General features: G+C 49.2%; 1 protein-coding gene across 1 annotated transcript; it reads left to right on the forward strand.

Moving 5' to 3' along the window:
• Positions 1-3,483: 3,483 nt before the first annotated feature.
• On the forward strand, positions 3,484-14,463 carry PLK3 (polo like kinase 3). Its single transcript, XM_075832576.1, has 15 exons — positions 3,484-3,711; positions 6,187-6,294; positions 6,894-7,010; positions 7,789-7,918; positions 8,000-8,087; positions 8,278-8,373; positions 8,831-9,029; positions 9,102-9,228; positions 10,076-10,182; positions 10,613-10,727; positions 10,814-10,897; positions 10,981-11,143; positions 11,477-11,606; positions 12,384-12,494; positions 12,598-14,463. The coding sequence occupies exons 1-15, from the start codon at positions 3,559-3,561 to the stop codon at positions 12,790-12,792; spliced, it is 1,923 nt and encodes a 640-aa protein (XP_075688691.1). The 5' UTR covers positions 3,484-3,558; the 3' UTR covers positions 12,793-14,463.
• Positions 14,464-16,875: the final 2,412 nt, after the last annotated feature.

A 16,875-nucleotide genomic window follows, 5' to 3' on the forward strand; every position in this document is an offset into this window, starting at 1 on the left:
ACGACCGTTGTTTCAAAATATGACATGTCCTATTTTATTGCATGTCACGCATCCCTCCATAGACTGTAGACTGTGCGGGATCCGTGACATCGCGGCCTGCACGGGTCCACCTCGGACGGGGAAAACTGCACACCATGACGCTCCACCATGTCCCTTCCACCGGGCTCCTTCTACAATGTTCCTTCCACCAGGCTCCCTCCACCATGCTCCCTCCACCATGCTCCCTCCACCATGCCCCCTCCACCATGCCCCCTCCACCATGCCCCCTCCACCAGGCTCCCCTCCATCATGCTCCCTCCACCAGGCTCCCCTCCACCAGGCTCCCCTCCATCATGCTCCCTCCACCAGGCTCCCCTCCACCAGGCTCCCCTCCACCAGGCTCCCCTCCATCATGCTCCCTCCACCAGGCTCCCCTCCACCAGGCTCCCCTCCACCAGGCTCCCCTCCATCATGCTCCCTCCACCAGGCTCCCCTCCACCATGTGTTCTTTTTCCTCCATAGTATTATGCATTTGCGCTACAAGGTTCCACTTTTGTCTCATTTGTCTTCTCGAGGCGTAGTTCACACTAACCAATCTTTCTTGAGAGGAACATATTTCTCAGTAACCAGTCTGTGTGCCTTTTTATAATTTACAAAGCACCTGTGAGACCCACACATCCAATCTCATCTCATTGAAACACCTTTTGCTAGTTAGCTCTTGGAGAAGTCAGCAGAGGTTCACTTAGGGCCTGTTCACATCACCGTTCGCTTTCCGTTCCGGGGTTCCGTCGGAGGTTTCCGTCGCGTGAACCCCGCAACGGAAAGTGAAAGTGAAACCACAGCTTGCGTTTCAGTCACCATTCCGGCAGGTTTCCGGTTTTCCGACGGAATCAATAGCGGAGTCGACTACGCTTATGATTCCGTCGGAAAACTGGAAACCTGCCGGAATAGAGACGAACGAAAACCATTAGCGATGTTTCCGTCACCATTGAGATCAATGGTGACTGAAACAGAAGCTGTGGTTTCACTTTCACTTTCTGTTGCGGGGTTCACCCGACGGAAACCTCCGACGGAACCCCGGAATGGAAAGCCAACGCTGATGTGAACAGGCCCTTAAGGGGGTTTTACACGCGGTGATTATCGGGCAGATCATTAGTTCATACAACGCTCTTTCCCGATAATTCTCCTGTGTAATCAGATCAGCGATCAGCAGATGAACGAGCAAACGCCGGATCATCTGCCGGTCGTATCGTCTAAAAAAAGTGAAATATTCTGGTTGTCGGCAGCGCATCTTGGTGTAAACAGGAGACGCGCCGCCGACATGATGATAACGGATGGGGACGAGCAGTCGGGGTAACGCCCGCTCCTCCCCATCCATAGCTCCGTGTGACAGGAGACGTTCACCGAGCCGTCCCGGTTTTGGCCGCTGTAATATCCTGCTTATGTTACAGCCTTTACTTTTTCTCCCGGCTCTGCGGATATTTACTCAATGTGCTCAATATAAGACATAAACGGTACAACTCAGAGAACGAGCAGATTACACTCTATTAGTGACTCCCTGTCATCTCCTAACAGTACGTGGCTCTCTTGTGATATTTGGACAGGCCGGGTCCGCTGCAGCAGTTCTAAAAGAGCGACCCCCGTTCTGCCTCATAGAGGGGGGTGCTGAGCAGAGGACAACACACTATGAAGTCCATACGCCATAATTAAGTATAGGCTGGTATATTATAGACTGGTGTATTATAGGACTGGTGTCTTATAGGCTGGTGTATTATAGGCTGGTATATTATAGGACTGGTGTATTATAGACCGGTGTATTATAGGCTGGTATATTATAGACTGGTGTATTATAGGCTGGTGTATTATAGGACTGGTGTATTATAGACTGGTGTATTATAGGACTGGTGTATTATAGGCTGGTGTATTATAGACTGGTGTATTATAGGACTGGTGCATTATAGACTGGTGCATTATAGACTGGTGTATTATAGACTGGTGTATTATAGGCTGGTGTATTATAGACTGGTGTATTATAGGCTGGTGTATCATTAGACTGGTGTATTATAGGACTGGTGTCTTATAGGCTGGTGTATTATAGGACTGGTGTATTATAGGCTGGTGTATTATAGGACTGGTGTATTATGGGACTGGTGTATTATAGGACTGGTGTATTATGGGACTGGTGTATTATAGACTGGTGCATTATAGGCTGGTGCATTATAGGCTGGTGTATTATAGACTGGTGTATCATTAGACTGGTGTATTATAGGACTGGTGTATTATAGGACTGGTGTATTATAGGCTGGTGTATTATAGGACTGGTGTATTATGGGACTGGTGTATTATAGGACTGGTGTATTATAGGCTGGTGTATTATGGGACTGGTGTATTATCGGACTGGTGTATTATAGGACTGGTGTATTATAGGCTGGTGTATTATAGGCTGGTGTATTATAGGCTGGTGTACTATAGGACTGGTGTATTATGGGACTGGTGTATTATAGGACTGGTGTATTATAGGCTGGTGTATTATAGACTGGTGTATCATTAGACTGGTGTATTATAGGACTGGTGTATTATAGGACTGGTGTATTATAGGCTGGTGTATTATAGGACTGGTGTATTATAGGACTGGTGTATTATGGGACTGGTGTATTATAGGACTGGTGTATTATGGGACTGGTGTATTATAGGACTGGTGTATTATGGGACTGGTGTATTATAGGACTGGTGTATTATAGGACTGGTGTATTATGGGACTGGTGTATTATAGGACTGGTGTATTATGGGACTGGTGTATTATAGGACTGGTGTATTATAGGACTGGTGTATTATAGGACTGGTGTATTATGGGACTGGTGTATTATAGACTGGTGTATTATGGGACTGGTGTATCATTAGACTGGTGTATTATAGGACTGGTGTATCATTAGACTGGTGTATTATAGGACTGGTGTATTATAGGCTGGTGTATTATGGGACTGGTGTATTATGGGACTGGTGTATTATGGGACTGGTGTATTATAGGACTGGTGTATTATGGGACTGGTGTATTATGGGACTGGTGTATTATGGGACTGGTGTATTATGGGACTGGTGTATTATGGGACTGGTGTATTATAGGACTGGACTGGTGTATTATAGGACTGGTGTATTATAGGACTGGTGTATTATGGGACTGGTGTATTATGGGACTGGTGTATTATGGGACTGGTGTATTATGGGACTGGTGTATTATGGGACTGGTGTATTATGGGACTGGTGTATTATGGGACTGGTGTATTATGGGACTGGTGTATTATAGGACTGGACTGGTGTATTATAGGACTGGTGTATTATAGGACTGGTGTATTATGGGACTGGTGTATTATAGGCTTGTAGACGGGGGCGTGGCCTGATTATTCACCTCTCTTCTGACTGGAATACGGAGCAGGACAGGAGGAGTAGAGGAGACACGTGGCTCTCGTTCGGACCCGCCCCTCAACGACAGCACGCATGCGCATGACGTCACGTCTTTCTCATTCATAAAAGCTGCTGCCGGGCGGCCGTGACTAATGAGCTGCGGAGGAGAAGAGCAGCATGGAGGCCGCCGGTTACATCCAGTCACACCCCGCCACCCTGCTGACTGTCCCCAAACCGGAGACCCCCCGGCCTGGACAGCAGACTACCTGCAAGCTCATCACTGACCCCCTGACTGGAAGGAGCTACGCGAGGGGCAGGACGCTGGGCAAGGTGAGGAGCACCCGGGATGTGACCTCAATGTACAGCAAGGGGGGCACCCCGAGATGTGACCTCAATGTACAGGAAGGGGGCACCTCAATGTACAGGAAGGGGGGCACCCCGAGATGTGACCTCAATGTACAGGAAGGGGGCACCTCAATGTACAGGAAGGGGGACACCCTGAGATGTGACCTCAATGTATAGGAAGGGGGCACCCCGAGATGTGACCTCAATGTATAGGAAGGGGGCACCCCGAGATGTGACCTCAATGTACAGGAAGGGGGGCACCCAGAGATGTGTCCGCAGTGTGATTGTTTGTGCCCTTCTCTCTATTGTGGGGGGGGGGGGGGGGGGGTTATATTTGTTACTTGTACCCTTTCCCCCCCCCCCCTATTTTCTGTTAGAGGTCAGGAGCTGCTGATGGTTGTGACCCCCCCCCCCCCATCACCCCCTATTGCATGTGACTCACTGTTGCTAGACTACAACTCTCAGCGTGTTCTGATGGGGCTAGATATATCCACCAGGCCCTGAAATTTGTTTTCTGTACCTTTAAATATGGGGGAGGGGGGTCGCTGATTCATAACTGGTATATTATATGTAGTGCCCCCTCCCGTCGTGTACACATTATATACGTGTTCTGCGCGCCGGTGTCGTCCCTGGCCGCAGCTCCATCCAGTGGTGACGGGTCTGGAATATCAATGTCCCTGCAGGAGCCTCTGGAGCCCCCGCTGCCTGTCACCCCCCCCCCCCCAACCCTGCAGTGTGGCGGCTCCTGTGTATTATTGGGTTATCAGTTTCCATGTCGGGGTGATGCCTGACACCCTAATAATCCTGGAAGTTACTCATCCTGTCCTCGTGGTGCAGTAATATTGCTGCAGCCTGCGCCCCTCCTCCGGATGATAGTGTCAACCCCCCCTCTCCTCTGGATTAGATGGTCACCCCCCCCCCCCTCTCCTCTGGATTAGATGGTCACCCCCCCCCCTCTCCTCTGGATTAGATGGTCACCCCCCTCTCCTCTGGATTAGATGGTCACCCCCCTCTCCTCTGGATTAGATGGTCACCCCCCTCTCCTCTGGATTAGATGGTCACCCCCCTCTCCTCTGGATTAGATGGTGTCACCCCCCCCCCCCCCATCTCTGGTTTATAGATTTCTGGGCAGCAGATGGCACGTTCCTCTGTGCTGCCCCCAGCCTGGCATTGTCCTGCAGTAAGGTTAGAGCAGGGTGACTGGCACAGTTGGCATGTAGCTGGCAGGATCTGGCACTTGTGTTGACAGAGGGTGAAGTTGTGAGTCAGACGTCCTCTGTTGTGGATGATGAGGGTTGTACTAGCTCTGGTGTCATGATCTGGGTGTTGTCGCTGAGGTCCGGGCTGGTTACATTGTTACATCTGATAAAGGAAACAATGTATCAGATCTCCAGCCAGTAATGAGGTGATCGCTGGACCCCCTCAACCCCGGCCGCTGGACCCCCTCAACCCCGGCCGCTGGACCCCCTCAACCCCGGCCGCTGGACTCCTGGGCTTTGCTTTGGCACCGGTTGTGAACTGTAATGAATGAGGCCGGAGTGTCGGGTGACGTCTCCCTGATGATGATGATTCTAAATCCTTGACCGCTTTTTGCATCTGACCCAGTGCCCCCTCCCCCGATCATCCCGTGTTGTATTGTTTGTACTTTCCGCTTCTGGTCATTAAAGGGACAGACACGGCAATAGATCTGTAGTGCTTTTCCATTTTAACTCTTTGCACTCCTGCGTCCCGTCTGCTGTAATCTGCGCTCTGCGGCAAGTAATGGATTGAGCAGCTCTTGTTAATCTGGGCGCGTTGTCTGCAGCCCTCGCCATAATTGCAGCTGCAGACGCTGAACGATCGTTTTATGGGGGGGGGGTCGTCAAACTTCTCGGGCAGCGTAAGTTCTTGGATCAGTTATTTTAAGCCCGGTCATTGATTCTGTCAGCGCAGGACGGATCTGTAGACGCCGCGGCTTCCTGCAGTGACCGGCGCGGTAACTCCACGTCCTCAGGGCTGTAAGGAGCTCCGCGCTTCAGGATCCTAAAATAAAGCCGATTCATTGAAACAAAAGTAATGGAAAGTTGCAGGACTTGACATTTTACAAATGATCCCAATTTACAGGATCTCTGCTTGCTGTCAGTTAATGGAACTTTCTTGCATGCCTTTTATGATTCACTGAACCAAACCCATCAGCTCTGAGCTAGACTAGGTCAGGAAAGGTTTTCAGCTTCTAAAGACCGTTCACTGAGCTAAACACAGCCGCTGACTCCAGGTATAGCTCTTATCTGCGCTGATACATTGTAACAAGTCCACCCGATGTAAGCAGAACTAGGTCTGGGGATGTTCTAAGCCTCAATGTAAACAAGAAGGTTCAGTTACTGACACCAAGCAGAGGTCTTGACAATGAATAGTAATTCTAGATCGACTGTTGCGGTTCTTTGTATTAACCCTTTTCTGTATAAATCTTTTATCCCTCAGGGAGGATTCGCTCGATGCTATGAAATGACTGAGATTTCCACCAATAAAACCTATGCTGTGAAAGTCATTCCGCACAGTCGCGTGGCTAAACCTCATCAGCGTGAAAAGGTGAGTGACCCGACACTGCAGCGTGCCAACATGGATGCCCGGTGCCAACATGGCTGCCGGGTGCCAACGACGGACGCCAAGAGTAAGCCTGTAGAGCCACCTCCTGCGAGGGGTTAATAACTATGACTAAAATGCTGGGCCCGGCCTGGTTTCACGGCTTGAGGAGCCGGACGTTCCCAGTGACGGCAATTACCGGACAGAAGACTTTTGTTTTCTTGGGATGTTCAAAGGAGTCGGTCGGCTTCAAACATCGTAATTCTCCTCCCGGGATTGGACGCTCCTGCGACGCTCCTAGGTCATCCGCGTTCTGCTGAAAAGCGTTGAATACATTAATGTGTGCGCGGTTGCCCTCCGGTCCTCTGCAGAAAACTAAATGTCCTTTAATCTGGCATCTAAAGTGAAATGATCACGTAGTCCGGATTATTGGATGTTCTAGATGATCAGCTCTTCTGTGGCGGGTCCTCCGCTCAGTCTTCAGAAACGCGTGATCTTGCCGTTCTGTGCGGTAGACGAGCGCCGGATTCTTATTTCCGGATATAGCCGGTGCCGGATTAAAGGAATATTTATCATATTGAAAGTTTCTCCTTTTCCCCCCTCAGATCGTGAATGAAATCGACCTTCACCAGCAGCTTCATCACAAACATGTCGTCAAGTTCTCCCACCATTTTGAAGATTCCGAGAACATTTACATCTTCCTCGAGATCTGCAGCTGCAAAGTAAGTCCGTTTTACGGGAAGAAAGTTGTCGCCGCCCCATTACTGATCCTGGAGTAACGCGGTTGTGCTGTAATGAATGCCCCGTGCCCCTTCCGCCCCGCCGCTGCTTTGTGCACCGTCATGGAGGGTTTATCCAGCGCTGTCGTCTTTCATTCATTTGCATTGAGGCAGCTGTCAGCTTTGTATAGAGGAGTCTGACGTCTGGGAGGGACCGGTCCAGAATTGCCCCTTTGTGCAGGTCATATTTACACCCCCCTCCCCCTCCACCCCTATAGAAAATATGTAACCTAACCCGAGCTCGTCACATGCAGCGGCTGTTCTACTACAAAGGGGCTCCACAGCAGCTGCAGTCAGACTCCACATAAATCACCGCTCCTCCCTGTGGCCCCTGGGCTGTCACTGGACAGATGTTACAGAGTACAGACTCCTGCTGTAGACGCTGATTCATGGCCCCGGCCGCTGCTGCTGTCTAAAGTCTGAACACGAGTCCAATGTGCAAATCATGATATGGGGGGGGCGCACTGGTTCTCCAGCTTATAAAAGTTATATGGCGAGGAAATATCATTGCCAGATGCTGAATCCCCCCCCCCATAATAACCCAGATCAGACACCAAGCAGCTGCAGCAGCGTTACTGTGTAACAGGAGATGTTGACTGTTTCCAGGCGCTGTCTCTTACAAGTCATTGTTTCCGTTGTTTGCACGGGCTGCGGGATTGTTTGCCTCCGGCCTGGAGATTTTGAGGTTTAGTTACTACAATGTTTCCTGTGTATTTTGCAGTCTCTTGCACATATCTGGAAGGCGCGGCACACGCTGCTGGAACCCGAGGTCAGGTATTATCTGAAACAAATCATCTCCGGCCTCAAGTATCTGCACCTGAGAGGGATCATTCACCGGGACCTGAAGCTGGGTGAGTCCCGGCCCGCGGTCCCTCCAGCGGCTCCGCGCCCCGTCCGCGGGTTGTGCTGATCTAATGTCTCTCATTCTGCAGGTAACTTCTTCATCAGTGAGAACATGGAACTGAAAGTCGGTGATTTTGGGCTGGCGGCGCGGCTGGAGCCTCCGGAACAGCGGAAGAAGTGAGTAGAAGAGACTTCATCCTGCCTCACCCCAATCCCTCAGCCCCTGACACTGGGGGAGGACACAGGATGCGAGATCCCACCATGGGGAGGGGATTTGAGTAATGAGACCCCCTCCCGTGTCTGGTGGGGGAGGGTAACTGACGGTGCTGTGTATTTATTTGGTAACATTTCTCTGGTTTCCCCTTAGAACGATCTGCGGGACCCCAAATTACTTGGCCCCTGAAGTCCTTTACAGACACGGTCACGGCCCAGAGTCGGATGTCTGGTCCCTGGGATGCGTCATGTAGGTTCAGTTCCTGATTTGTTTATTTGCGTCGCTTGTGACTGTGGCGTCCTGTGCAGATCACGTGGCTGCAGCCGCCCGGCTGTGGTGGAACATCTTGTTTGTCTCCAGATGCAGCTCGTGGTTGTCGCACAGGAAACCTGTGGCATTAACGTATTACGCTGAAACGTCTGTCATATTCCATGCCCGTTCTGTGCCCGGCTCCTCCCTGGCATGAGGCTGGTCCTGGGAGCGTCACTGCTGTCCCTTACGTGGAGATCAGTCCCCTCCGGGGGATAAATGTTCCTCACGTCAATCTCTCCTGTGGTTAATTGACCTGTTTATCTGCTGCAGGTTTAGGGAATTCTCCCCGATATGTTTAGTGTTTCCAGGGACTGAATATTCCACCCTGCGGCCGCCTCGTCACATGGCGGAGGGTAGAAGTCGTTTTGTTAAAGATGGCCCTTGTTCCCTCCAGGTACACGCTGCTCTGTGGTACTCCACCCTTCGAGACTTCCGATTTAAAGGAGACCTACCGCTGTATCAAGCAGGTGAAATACAACTTACCCGCCTGCCTCTCGTCCCCCGCCAAGCAGCTGATCATGGGGATCCTGAAGCGCAGTCCCGGTGAGCGGCTGACGCTCGACCAGATCACTGAACACGAATTCTTCACCAAGGTGCGTTCCGTCCCCCCCCCCCCCTCTCGGTCTCTCTGCAGCCTGAGATTAACCCTTGTGTTCCCCCTACAGGGTTACACTCCAGATAAGCTGCCTCCGAGCAGTTGTGTGATGGTCCCGGATCTGCACCCACCTCACCCCGCCAGGAGCCTCTTCACCAAAGTCGCCAAGAGTTTGTTTGGCAAGGGAAAGTCAAAAGGTAATGAAAGTGAAACGTGACCCGGCGGCGCCGCCTGTGCGATCAGAGCGATGACGCTGCGGCTTTACTGATTTATGTCCGAGCGACGCGAAGAAGCGCCGGCATCTCCTCACTGCACGTCTGATGCTGCGGATCTGGAGCGCGAGTCACGAGACCGGAGTCAGTTGTAGATTTGCTTTTAGATGCCAAATGTAACATTTGGTAATTGTCGCACTTGTATCCAGAACCCTCAATGTGGCGGCTCACAGATGTGACCAACCACCAGCTCGTCTGATGCTCTGACTTTACACCCCCCCCCCCCCCCCTCTTGCAGATATCTGCCGGGGTCTCATCCAGTATGAGATGCTTCCTGACCGGTCACTGAGGCACTTTTTTTCCAATATTTTTTATTTTTTTTAAAAAAAACCAAAGTCCTCAATACCACGTAACAGAAAAAAAGTAGTATCAAAATTACCATTATATTCCAGCAAAGTGAGATTATATATATATTCACATTACCCCCCCCCCCCCCCCCTAGGGATTTATTGCCATTTAATCCCTGAGATCCCAGTCAAACAACTCAGACTAGGTGGTTCATGGGGAAGATTGTCATGTGACCTCCTCAATATTCCGAGATCGCACCAATGACTGCGCTAAAATGTCCGATTTACTAACTATTATTAAATAAACTTCCATATGAAGTAAAGAGCCGAGCGCCGGCCTCAGGTCTACTAGACACAACTAGAGACTAATAGATAAATGACCCCCCAATAACACCCTAGAATCTAGCCCGGGGGAGGGGGGATAAGAGGTGGGCTTTGTTAATCAGTGCATTGTACGGATCTCAATCATCCGCTTCTCTTTGCAGCAAAGAAGGGCTCCGCAGAGAAGGACGACATCTCTAAGCTGGTGACGGGTCTGGTAAAAACTTCCATCTGCCGGCAGTTCAGTTATAAAACCGTGGATGGCAACGAGGTGAGTCTTGTCAGAACAGGAGAATCCCTTTAAGGCCAAGATCACACACAAACCTTTGCTGCAGGTTAAAAGCCTAAAACGGGAGGACAAATCTGTATCGGCCTTTTCTTTACACCTTTCCCTCCTTATGGATCCACTTCTTGGCTCAGCTCAAACCTCAGCCAAAAACTGATCCAGGCCTAAGACTCTGCAGAGGAACTGAAGTAACTCCTAATGTCCCGTCTGTGCGGAGATCTGATCGTCCAGTGTTGCAGGATCGACGGTCGCCAGAGGCCACGTGTAGAGCCACGTCCATGTCTGCATTAGTGGCGGGTGTGTCATTTTATTAGGACCTCTTGAAGGGTCTCTTGGATGTTACACCTGGAGGTTTCTGTCTCTCGTCGTCACCGCAGACTGACGTGGTTATTACTGGTAATTTTGTGTTTTCCAGGCTCCTCCAGTCACTGGTCACGCTCTCAGCGGCAGCCCGGTAGAAACCCTAACAGAAGAGGCTTCTGGGAAGTCTGTGTCCAGGTCGATCCGCGGGAGTCTGGTCAGCAGTGACGGTAAGAGACCAGTGTCCTGTCCGGCGGATGAGGTCTGGGATTTGTTGTCCGCCACTGATCGCTCCTTTCTCGTTTCTTGCTGACAGGTTTTGAGGATTGTATCACTGCGTCCGGAGTAATGGAGAACGCTCTAGAAGTTCTTAAGGACTGTCTGTCTTCTATGCCTCTAGGTGACGGTCTCAGGGTTGTCCTCTTGTTGGTCCCCAATTTATCGCTGTCACTTGTTAGTTACCTTTTCTTGTCTCCTCCGCAGGTGAAGGGAAGCCCACCCCTCTCTCCAGACACGAAGACTTCATGTGGGTGTCCAAGTGGGTGGATTATTCCAACAAGTATGGATTTGGGTACCAGTTGTCCAATCGCAGTATTGGGGTTCTCTTTAACAATGGCACCCACATGGTTCTACCAGCCAGTCGCAGGTGAGGTTCCGACTCTGCTACATAATCCCTATTGATTTGGCTTTGTGGATAATCCCTTTCCTTGCCCCCCCACATCTATTTGCTAAGGAGCGGTCCTGGTGGTCCTGATGCGATGGGTTCTGTGTACACGTCTGCAGGCCATGGACTCCCTTCCTTCCAGGCGCAATGAGCAGTGATTGTGGGGTCCCCGCACCAGGACTTTGTGATCATCTCATTACTGGGGGGTTGTCTCCTGCTCTGTATTGGGCTGTACTGCCCGGACATCCCACCTTAAATACCAACTCATATGTTGTTGTATCTGGAAACATTTACTCCTCTGCTTTCCTTCTGCAGAAATGTCCATTACAACCTGACGAACAGCCGCCACTTTGTGTTCCCGGCCGCCGCCGTCCCGGAGCAGCTCCGGGGACAAATGAGCATCTTGCAGTATTTTGCGACGTACATGGAGAAGAACCTCATGAAGGTGCGTGTTTTGGGGCTCCGCTCACTTTGGGTGTGATTAGACTTTGTTCTCTGCTTAGTCCTAGAGTCGCCCTCGTCTTCGCGCCTCTCGTGATCACACAAGTCACATTTGAATTCTCTGCATTTGCATCTCAAATTGTAAGATTTACATCACCAGGGGCAGAAATGCAAAACTCTCCATCTGGGCTTTATTCCGCTGCGCCACTTTGTCGTTTCATCTTTGGACGTCTCTCACCCTCTTGTGTTTTTTTTTTTTTTTTTTGTTTTTTTTTTAGTGACTGTTGCTAAATTTCCAACAATCACATTGGTTTTTAGGGTCTTGATTTCATTTTTGGGTTATTAGTGTAGGCCCCCTCTGCACTTGCCATGTACTATGGTCTTCCCTTTGCTGCTGGCAGTTTCCTTCCTGTTGATGGATCCACTGAAGTTTCCCGCTACTGAGGGCACCTGATAATTTCACTGACTGCAGTTTAATCGCTTCCTTAATATTAGCGGGTCGGTGTCTACAGTATAAGGCATCTGGCGGTGTTTCGGGGTGCGGTCAGCGGTTGAAGTCGCTGGTTCTGGTTAGCAGTTTCTTGTTCATAGGTCAGGAATGTGATAGAACCAGTTCTGAGGATCCGGTGGAAGTGGTGGGAAGTGCGGCTTGTATGTGGAAGTCCCTCTCCTCCCTACACTTGGATCGCTGCCATTCACTCCCTCAGTCTTCTGGCTGTAACACAATTCCTTACAAACTCCAAAAACTTCACATGTGACTAACAAATTCCCGTGTCCGCAGGGAGGGGACCTGCCGTGTCAGGATGAGGGGAGCCGGCCGCTGCTGCTGCTCCTACAGTGGGTGAAAACGGAACATGCGCTGCTGATGCTCTTCAACAACGGGACCCTCCAGGTGAGGAGACGAGCGCCCTTGTGAAATACAGTAGAAGTCTCGCTATACACCTGCCCTCCAGGGGGCGCCACTGTCATGATCTGACTTTCTGCTTGTCTTCCAGGTGAACTTCTACAACGATCACACGAAGCTCATCCTCAGCAAACCTCAGGACGTCTACCTGCTCACCTACATCAACCGCGACCGCAGCTCCCAGACGTTCCTGCTCAGCTCCCTGGGGCAGAGCGGCTGCACCTCTGATATGTACCACCGCCTAAAGTACACCCTGAAACTGCTCGAGCAGAAGGCCGAATCCTAGACTCCTGCGCCCCGTCCTGCAAGCCGGTCCCAGTCTTACACCGCCTCCTGACAGCCACTGGCATTGTAGACTGGCAGGGCGGCGGCTGGACTCCTGCCAGGGATATGGGCAGGGTCTTAGCTGGAAACTTTATCTGGAGGGGTCTGGACCCGGTGACTGGACAATCGAGGCTCCTGGGGGCTTTTTGGTGCTTGAAATTCCAAATCTCGGTCTGTAGCAGAATTCTTGAAGTTGCCTTCACTTTACTCACATAAACCGCCACGGTCTGGTGCCACGTGTGACAATATAAGGTTATGGGATATACACGGTTACCGGTTTGCTGCAACGTTTAGGTGGTCATGTGACTGGATTGTGTTCTGGATATGTGATGCTCCTTCGTCATGACTGATCTGGAATTTTTTTTTTTTTTTTTTTTTGTTTTGTTTAAGGCCAAACATGAGGATTAATCTGATCGCCCGGGGACGGTTCAGCTGACTCCAGTTTCTGTGAAGTTTGTTTTACTTTTAAACAACCGCAATAAAACAGTCGCCCTTCCCCCGCCCCATTCATCAGGGTGTCATTGACACAACAGAACCAGCTGTCGGGGGGGGGGGGGGGCGGCCGCCCTGTTCAGACCAGCCCAAGTTCATAGACTGGGTGAAGCTGCCCACCAGCTGCTCCAATGTGAACAGTCGACCTGATCGGAGTTTTGTTTTCCTTTGTGTAGATTGCTACAATGTATCGCCTTTGATGTTAAATGACTTGAATTTCTTAAGGAATCTGAACATTGTGTCCAATACATTGAGCGGGGGTCTTCCATAGTTCCCTCCATGCTGGGACCTCCGCCTTATTCCACCAGATCTACGCTCATCTAGTCTGGTCTCACTGACCCGCCGTCACATGTTGGGGGTAATCTGTTCCATGATCAGCCGTCTCCGGTCCGTCATGCACCTGGTTTGCCCACCTGTAGCGCCACCCTGTTCTACTATGCAAATTGGGCAATTGCTTAAATATCAAATCCCCAGATTTCGTAGAACTTTTTCTACAGGAGCGTTTCAAACCTACTGCATGGGGAATGAATGGCCTGAGGGGTCCTGGAGACCCCACAATACAGGGCAGAGCTACACTAATGTCACCGGGTCCCCTCCCCCACTCACTGCACTACGTTTATTACCAAAGCCTTGTTTTATTTTTGTTGACTTTGCTGTTATAAGCAAAAAATCATTTTTCTCACTAAAATGTAACACGACCGTCGTCTTGGTTTCTTCTGACTTCTACCAAAGACCCTTCAGAGACTTGGGGTTGAATCTGTGACCCCTGAGATCTGTGTAAATGGAGCTCAAAATCACAGCACTTTAATGCCCCCAACCCCCTCCACGCTTCTTATACGCTGCGTATAGTCTGGCTCCTCCTCCTGCGACGTGCAGACTCCATCCGGCTTTGCTGAGAAGATTGCAGAGTTCTGGCTGCTACTTGAAATTTTGTCTTTGTTTCCTGGTACGGGCCCCGTGAGGGCCCCACATTTATCTGTTTTTGTTCTTCCATTGCATAATAACATTTATTTATGTTTTATTTATAAAGTGTATTTATTTTTAAGGTTTTTTTTTTTTCTTAGCTTCACCTTAATCAGAGGGAAAGTCAAATAAAGTTTTATACAAAAACAAATAAACTTTGATCTGAAAACTGCAAAAATCTGTTATGGTTCATTGAGAATGGGGACAATGGGGGAGCTTTTCCAGAGTCCATAGGTCTGGCCCCAACCACCAAAAACATGGCTGCTCAAGAAAACACCAGTACAATGGGGAATGGGGCAGATCAGGAGCGAATGGGCAGATTCACAGACATCAGATTGTCAGCACATCCTGTGAGTATTGGGACAAACCTTTTTATATGGCAAAGATGTCAGGAGCCATGTCCCCAATTATCTGGTCACTGGTTCTGTCTAGATTGTCTTCCAGTAGATCGGGGGGAAAAAACATTACCAACATCAAGTGCATGCTTCTGGTGACTACCAGCAGAATAGTGAGTGCAGCTCTGGAGTATAATACAGGATATGTAATGTATGTACACAGTGACTCCACCAGCAGAATAGTGAGTGCAGCTCTGGAGTATAATACAGGATGTAACTCAGGATCAGTACAGGATAAGTAATGTAATGTATATACACAGTGACTCCACCAGCAGAATAGTGAGTGCAGCTCTGGAGTATAATACAGGATGTAACTCAGGATCAGTACAGGATAAGTAATGTAATGTATGTACACAGTGACTCCACCAGCAGAATAGTGAGTGCAGCTCTGGAGTATAATACAGGATATAACTCAGGATCAGTACAGGATAAGTAATGTAATGTATGTACACAGTGACTCCACCAGCAGAATAGTGAGTGCAGCTCTGGAGTATAATACAGGATATAACTCAGGATCAGTACAGGATAAGTAATGTATGTACACTGTGACTCCACCAGCAGAATAGTGAGTGCAGCTCTGGAGTATAATACAGGATATAACTCAGGATCAGTACAGGATAAGTAATGTAATGTATGTACACAGTGACTCCACCAGCAGAATAGTGAGTGCAGCTCTGGAGTATAATACAGGATATAACTCAGGATAAGTACAGGATAAGTAATGTAATGTATGTACACAGTGACTCCACCAGCAGAATAGTGAGTGCAGCTCTGGAGTATAATACAGGATATAACGCAGGATCAGTACAGGATAAGTAATGTAATGTATGTACACAGTGACTCCACCAGCAGAATAGTGAGTGCAGCTCTGGAGTATAATACAGGATATAACTCAGGATAAGTACAGGATAAGTAATGTAATGTATGTACACAGTGACTCCACCAGCAGAATAGTGAGTGCAGCTCTGGAGTATAATACAGGATATAACGCAGGATCAGTACAGGATAAGTAATGTATGTACACAATGACCCAACCCCCCTCAGACTGCATAAATTAGGACTCTTGGTTTGATCTTGGCTTTCATAGACTGTTGGTTTTCTGGCTGGACTTCTAGTTCTTCTCATATGAAGAGATAATTGATCTAGACATTGAGGGTTCACTTGCATTCATTCGTTTTGTCTAATTGGTAAGATATTAATCTGAGTTCACAACGGCTTTTGTTGCGGTTCTGAAGCAGATTCTCCCTTTTGTATTACAAAGGGTAAAATCTGTGCTGGATTCTGTGTCGAACCTGTGAACGTGTCCTTTCCTGGAACTCTTGAGAAATATCTGCAATGAGAAAATCCTGGATGTCACTCAGTTCACGCAGCAGAGACACCAGGATGAGAAGATCTCACGTCCGCTGTATTGGCTGCACCTAAAAGGGAACTCCACTCACTTATTATGCAACAATTTTGCTTTCTAAACACTTTCCTTATCTTGTGCTGGTTTTGAGGTATTTGCCATTTTCTCCTCCAACCCCACCCAAAGTAAAGGTGTAAATTCCTCCTGGCAGGCGGTCAGGTGACAGCTTAGTGCTGTCACTGTCGTGAGCTCCCACAATGCACTGCGCTCAGGTCACTGGTATAGAGCAGAGTTTATCTTTCTGTGTGAACAGAGAATATATCATTGAACTGAATCAGTACAAGAGAAGTAAAGCAAAGTATCTGAGAAGAGATGTAACATTTTATATGGGTTTAAACTGGAGTGTTAGTAAAAAAAAAAAATGGTTCAAGTGGGGTTTTAACTCAGGTGCCCACACAGGGCGTTACCCCTGCCTGCCCAATGGATGTGAGGAAAAGTCGCTACAAACATCCGCATTGTATGTAACGGGTCTGGTCAGATTTATGCTTTGCAGTGAAGGACATGAGACAGAATTACAAAGTATCTATAATGTAGAAGAGTAGTCCTTCACCTGTGGGGGGGATGCTGAGAGTTGTTGTTTTGGAGAGCCACTGGTTGGAGCTGGAGGCTGCTGCTATGGGGCACATGGATATGGGGGCTCCGGCTCAGGTTGATCTCATCCCAATGGGGTGGTGAGAAGTTTAACTGATAAGAAAATAATAAGTGAGAAGCATCCAAGAGCCATGATGAACTTCTCTCCTATAAGGGGTGACCTCCAGCTCAGTCCACCCCAGACCATATACACCGTGTA

The sequence above is a fragment of the Rhinoderma darwinii genome, chromosome 7, assembly GCF_050947455.1.
Source record: "Rhinoderma darwinii isolate aRhiDar2 chromosome 7, aRhiDar2.hap1, whole genome shotgun sequence".
NCBI classification, from domain to species: domain Eukaryota; kingdom Metazoa; phylum Chordata; class Amphibia; order Anura; family Rhinodermatidae; genus Rhinoderma; species Rhinoderma darwinii.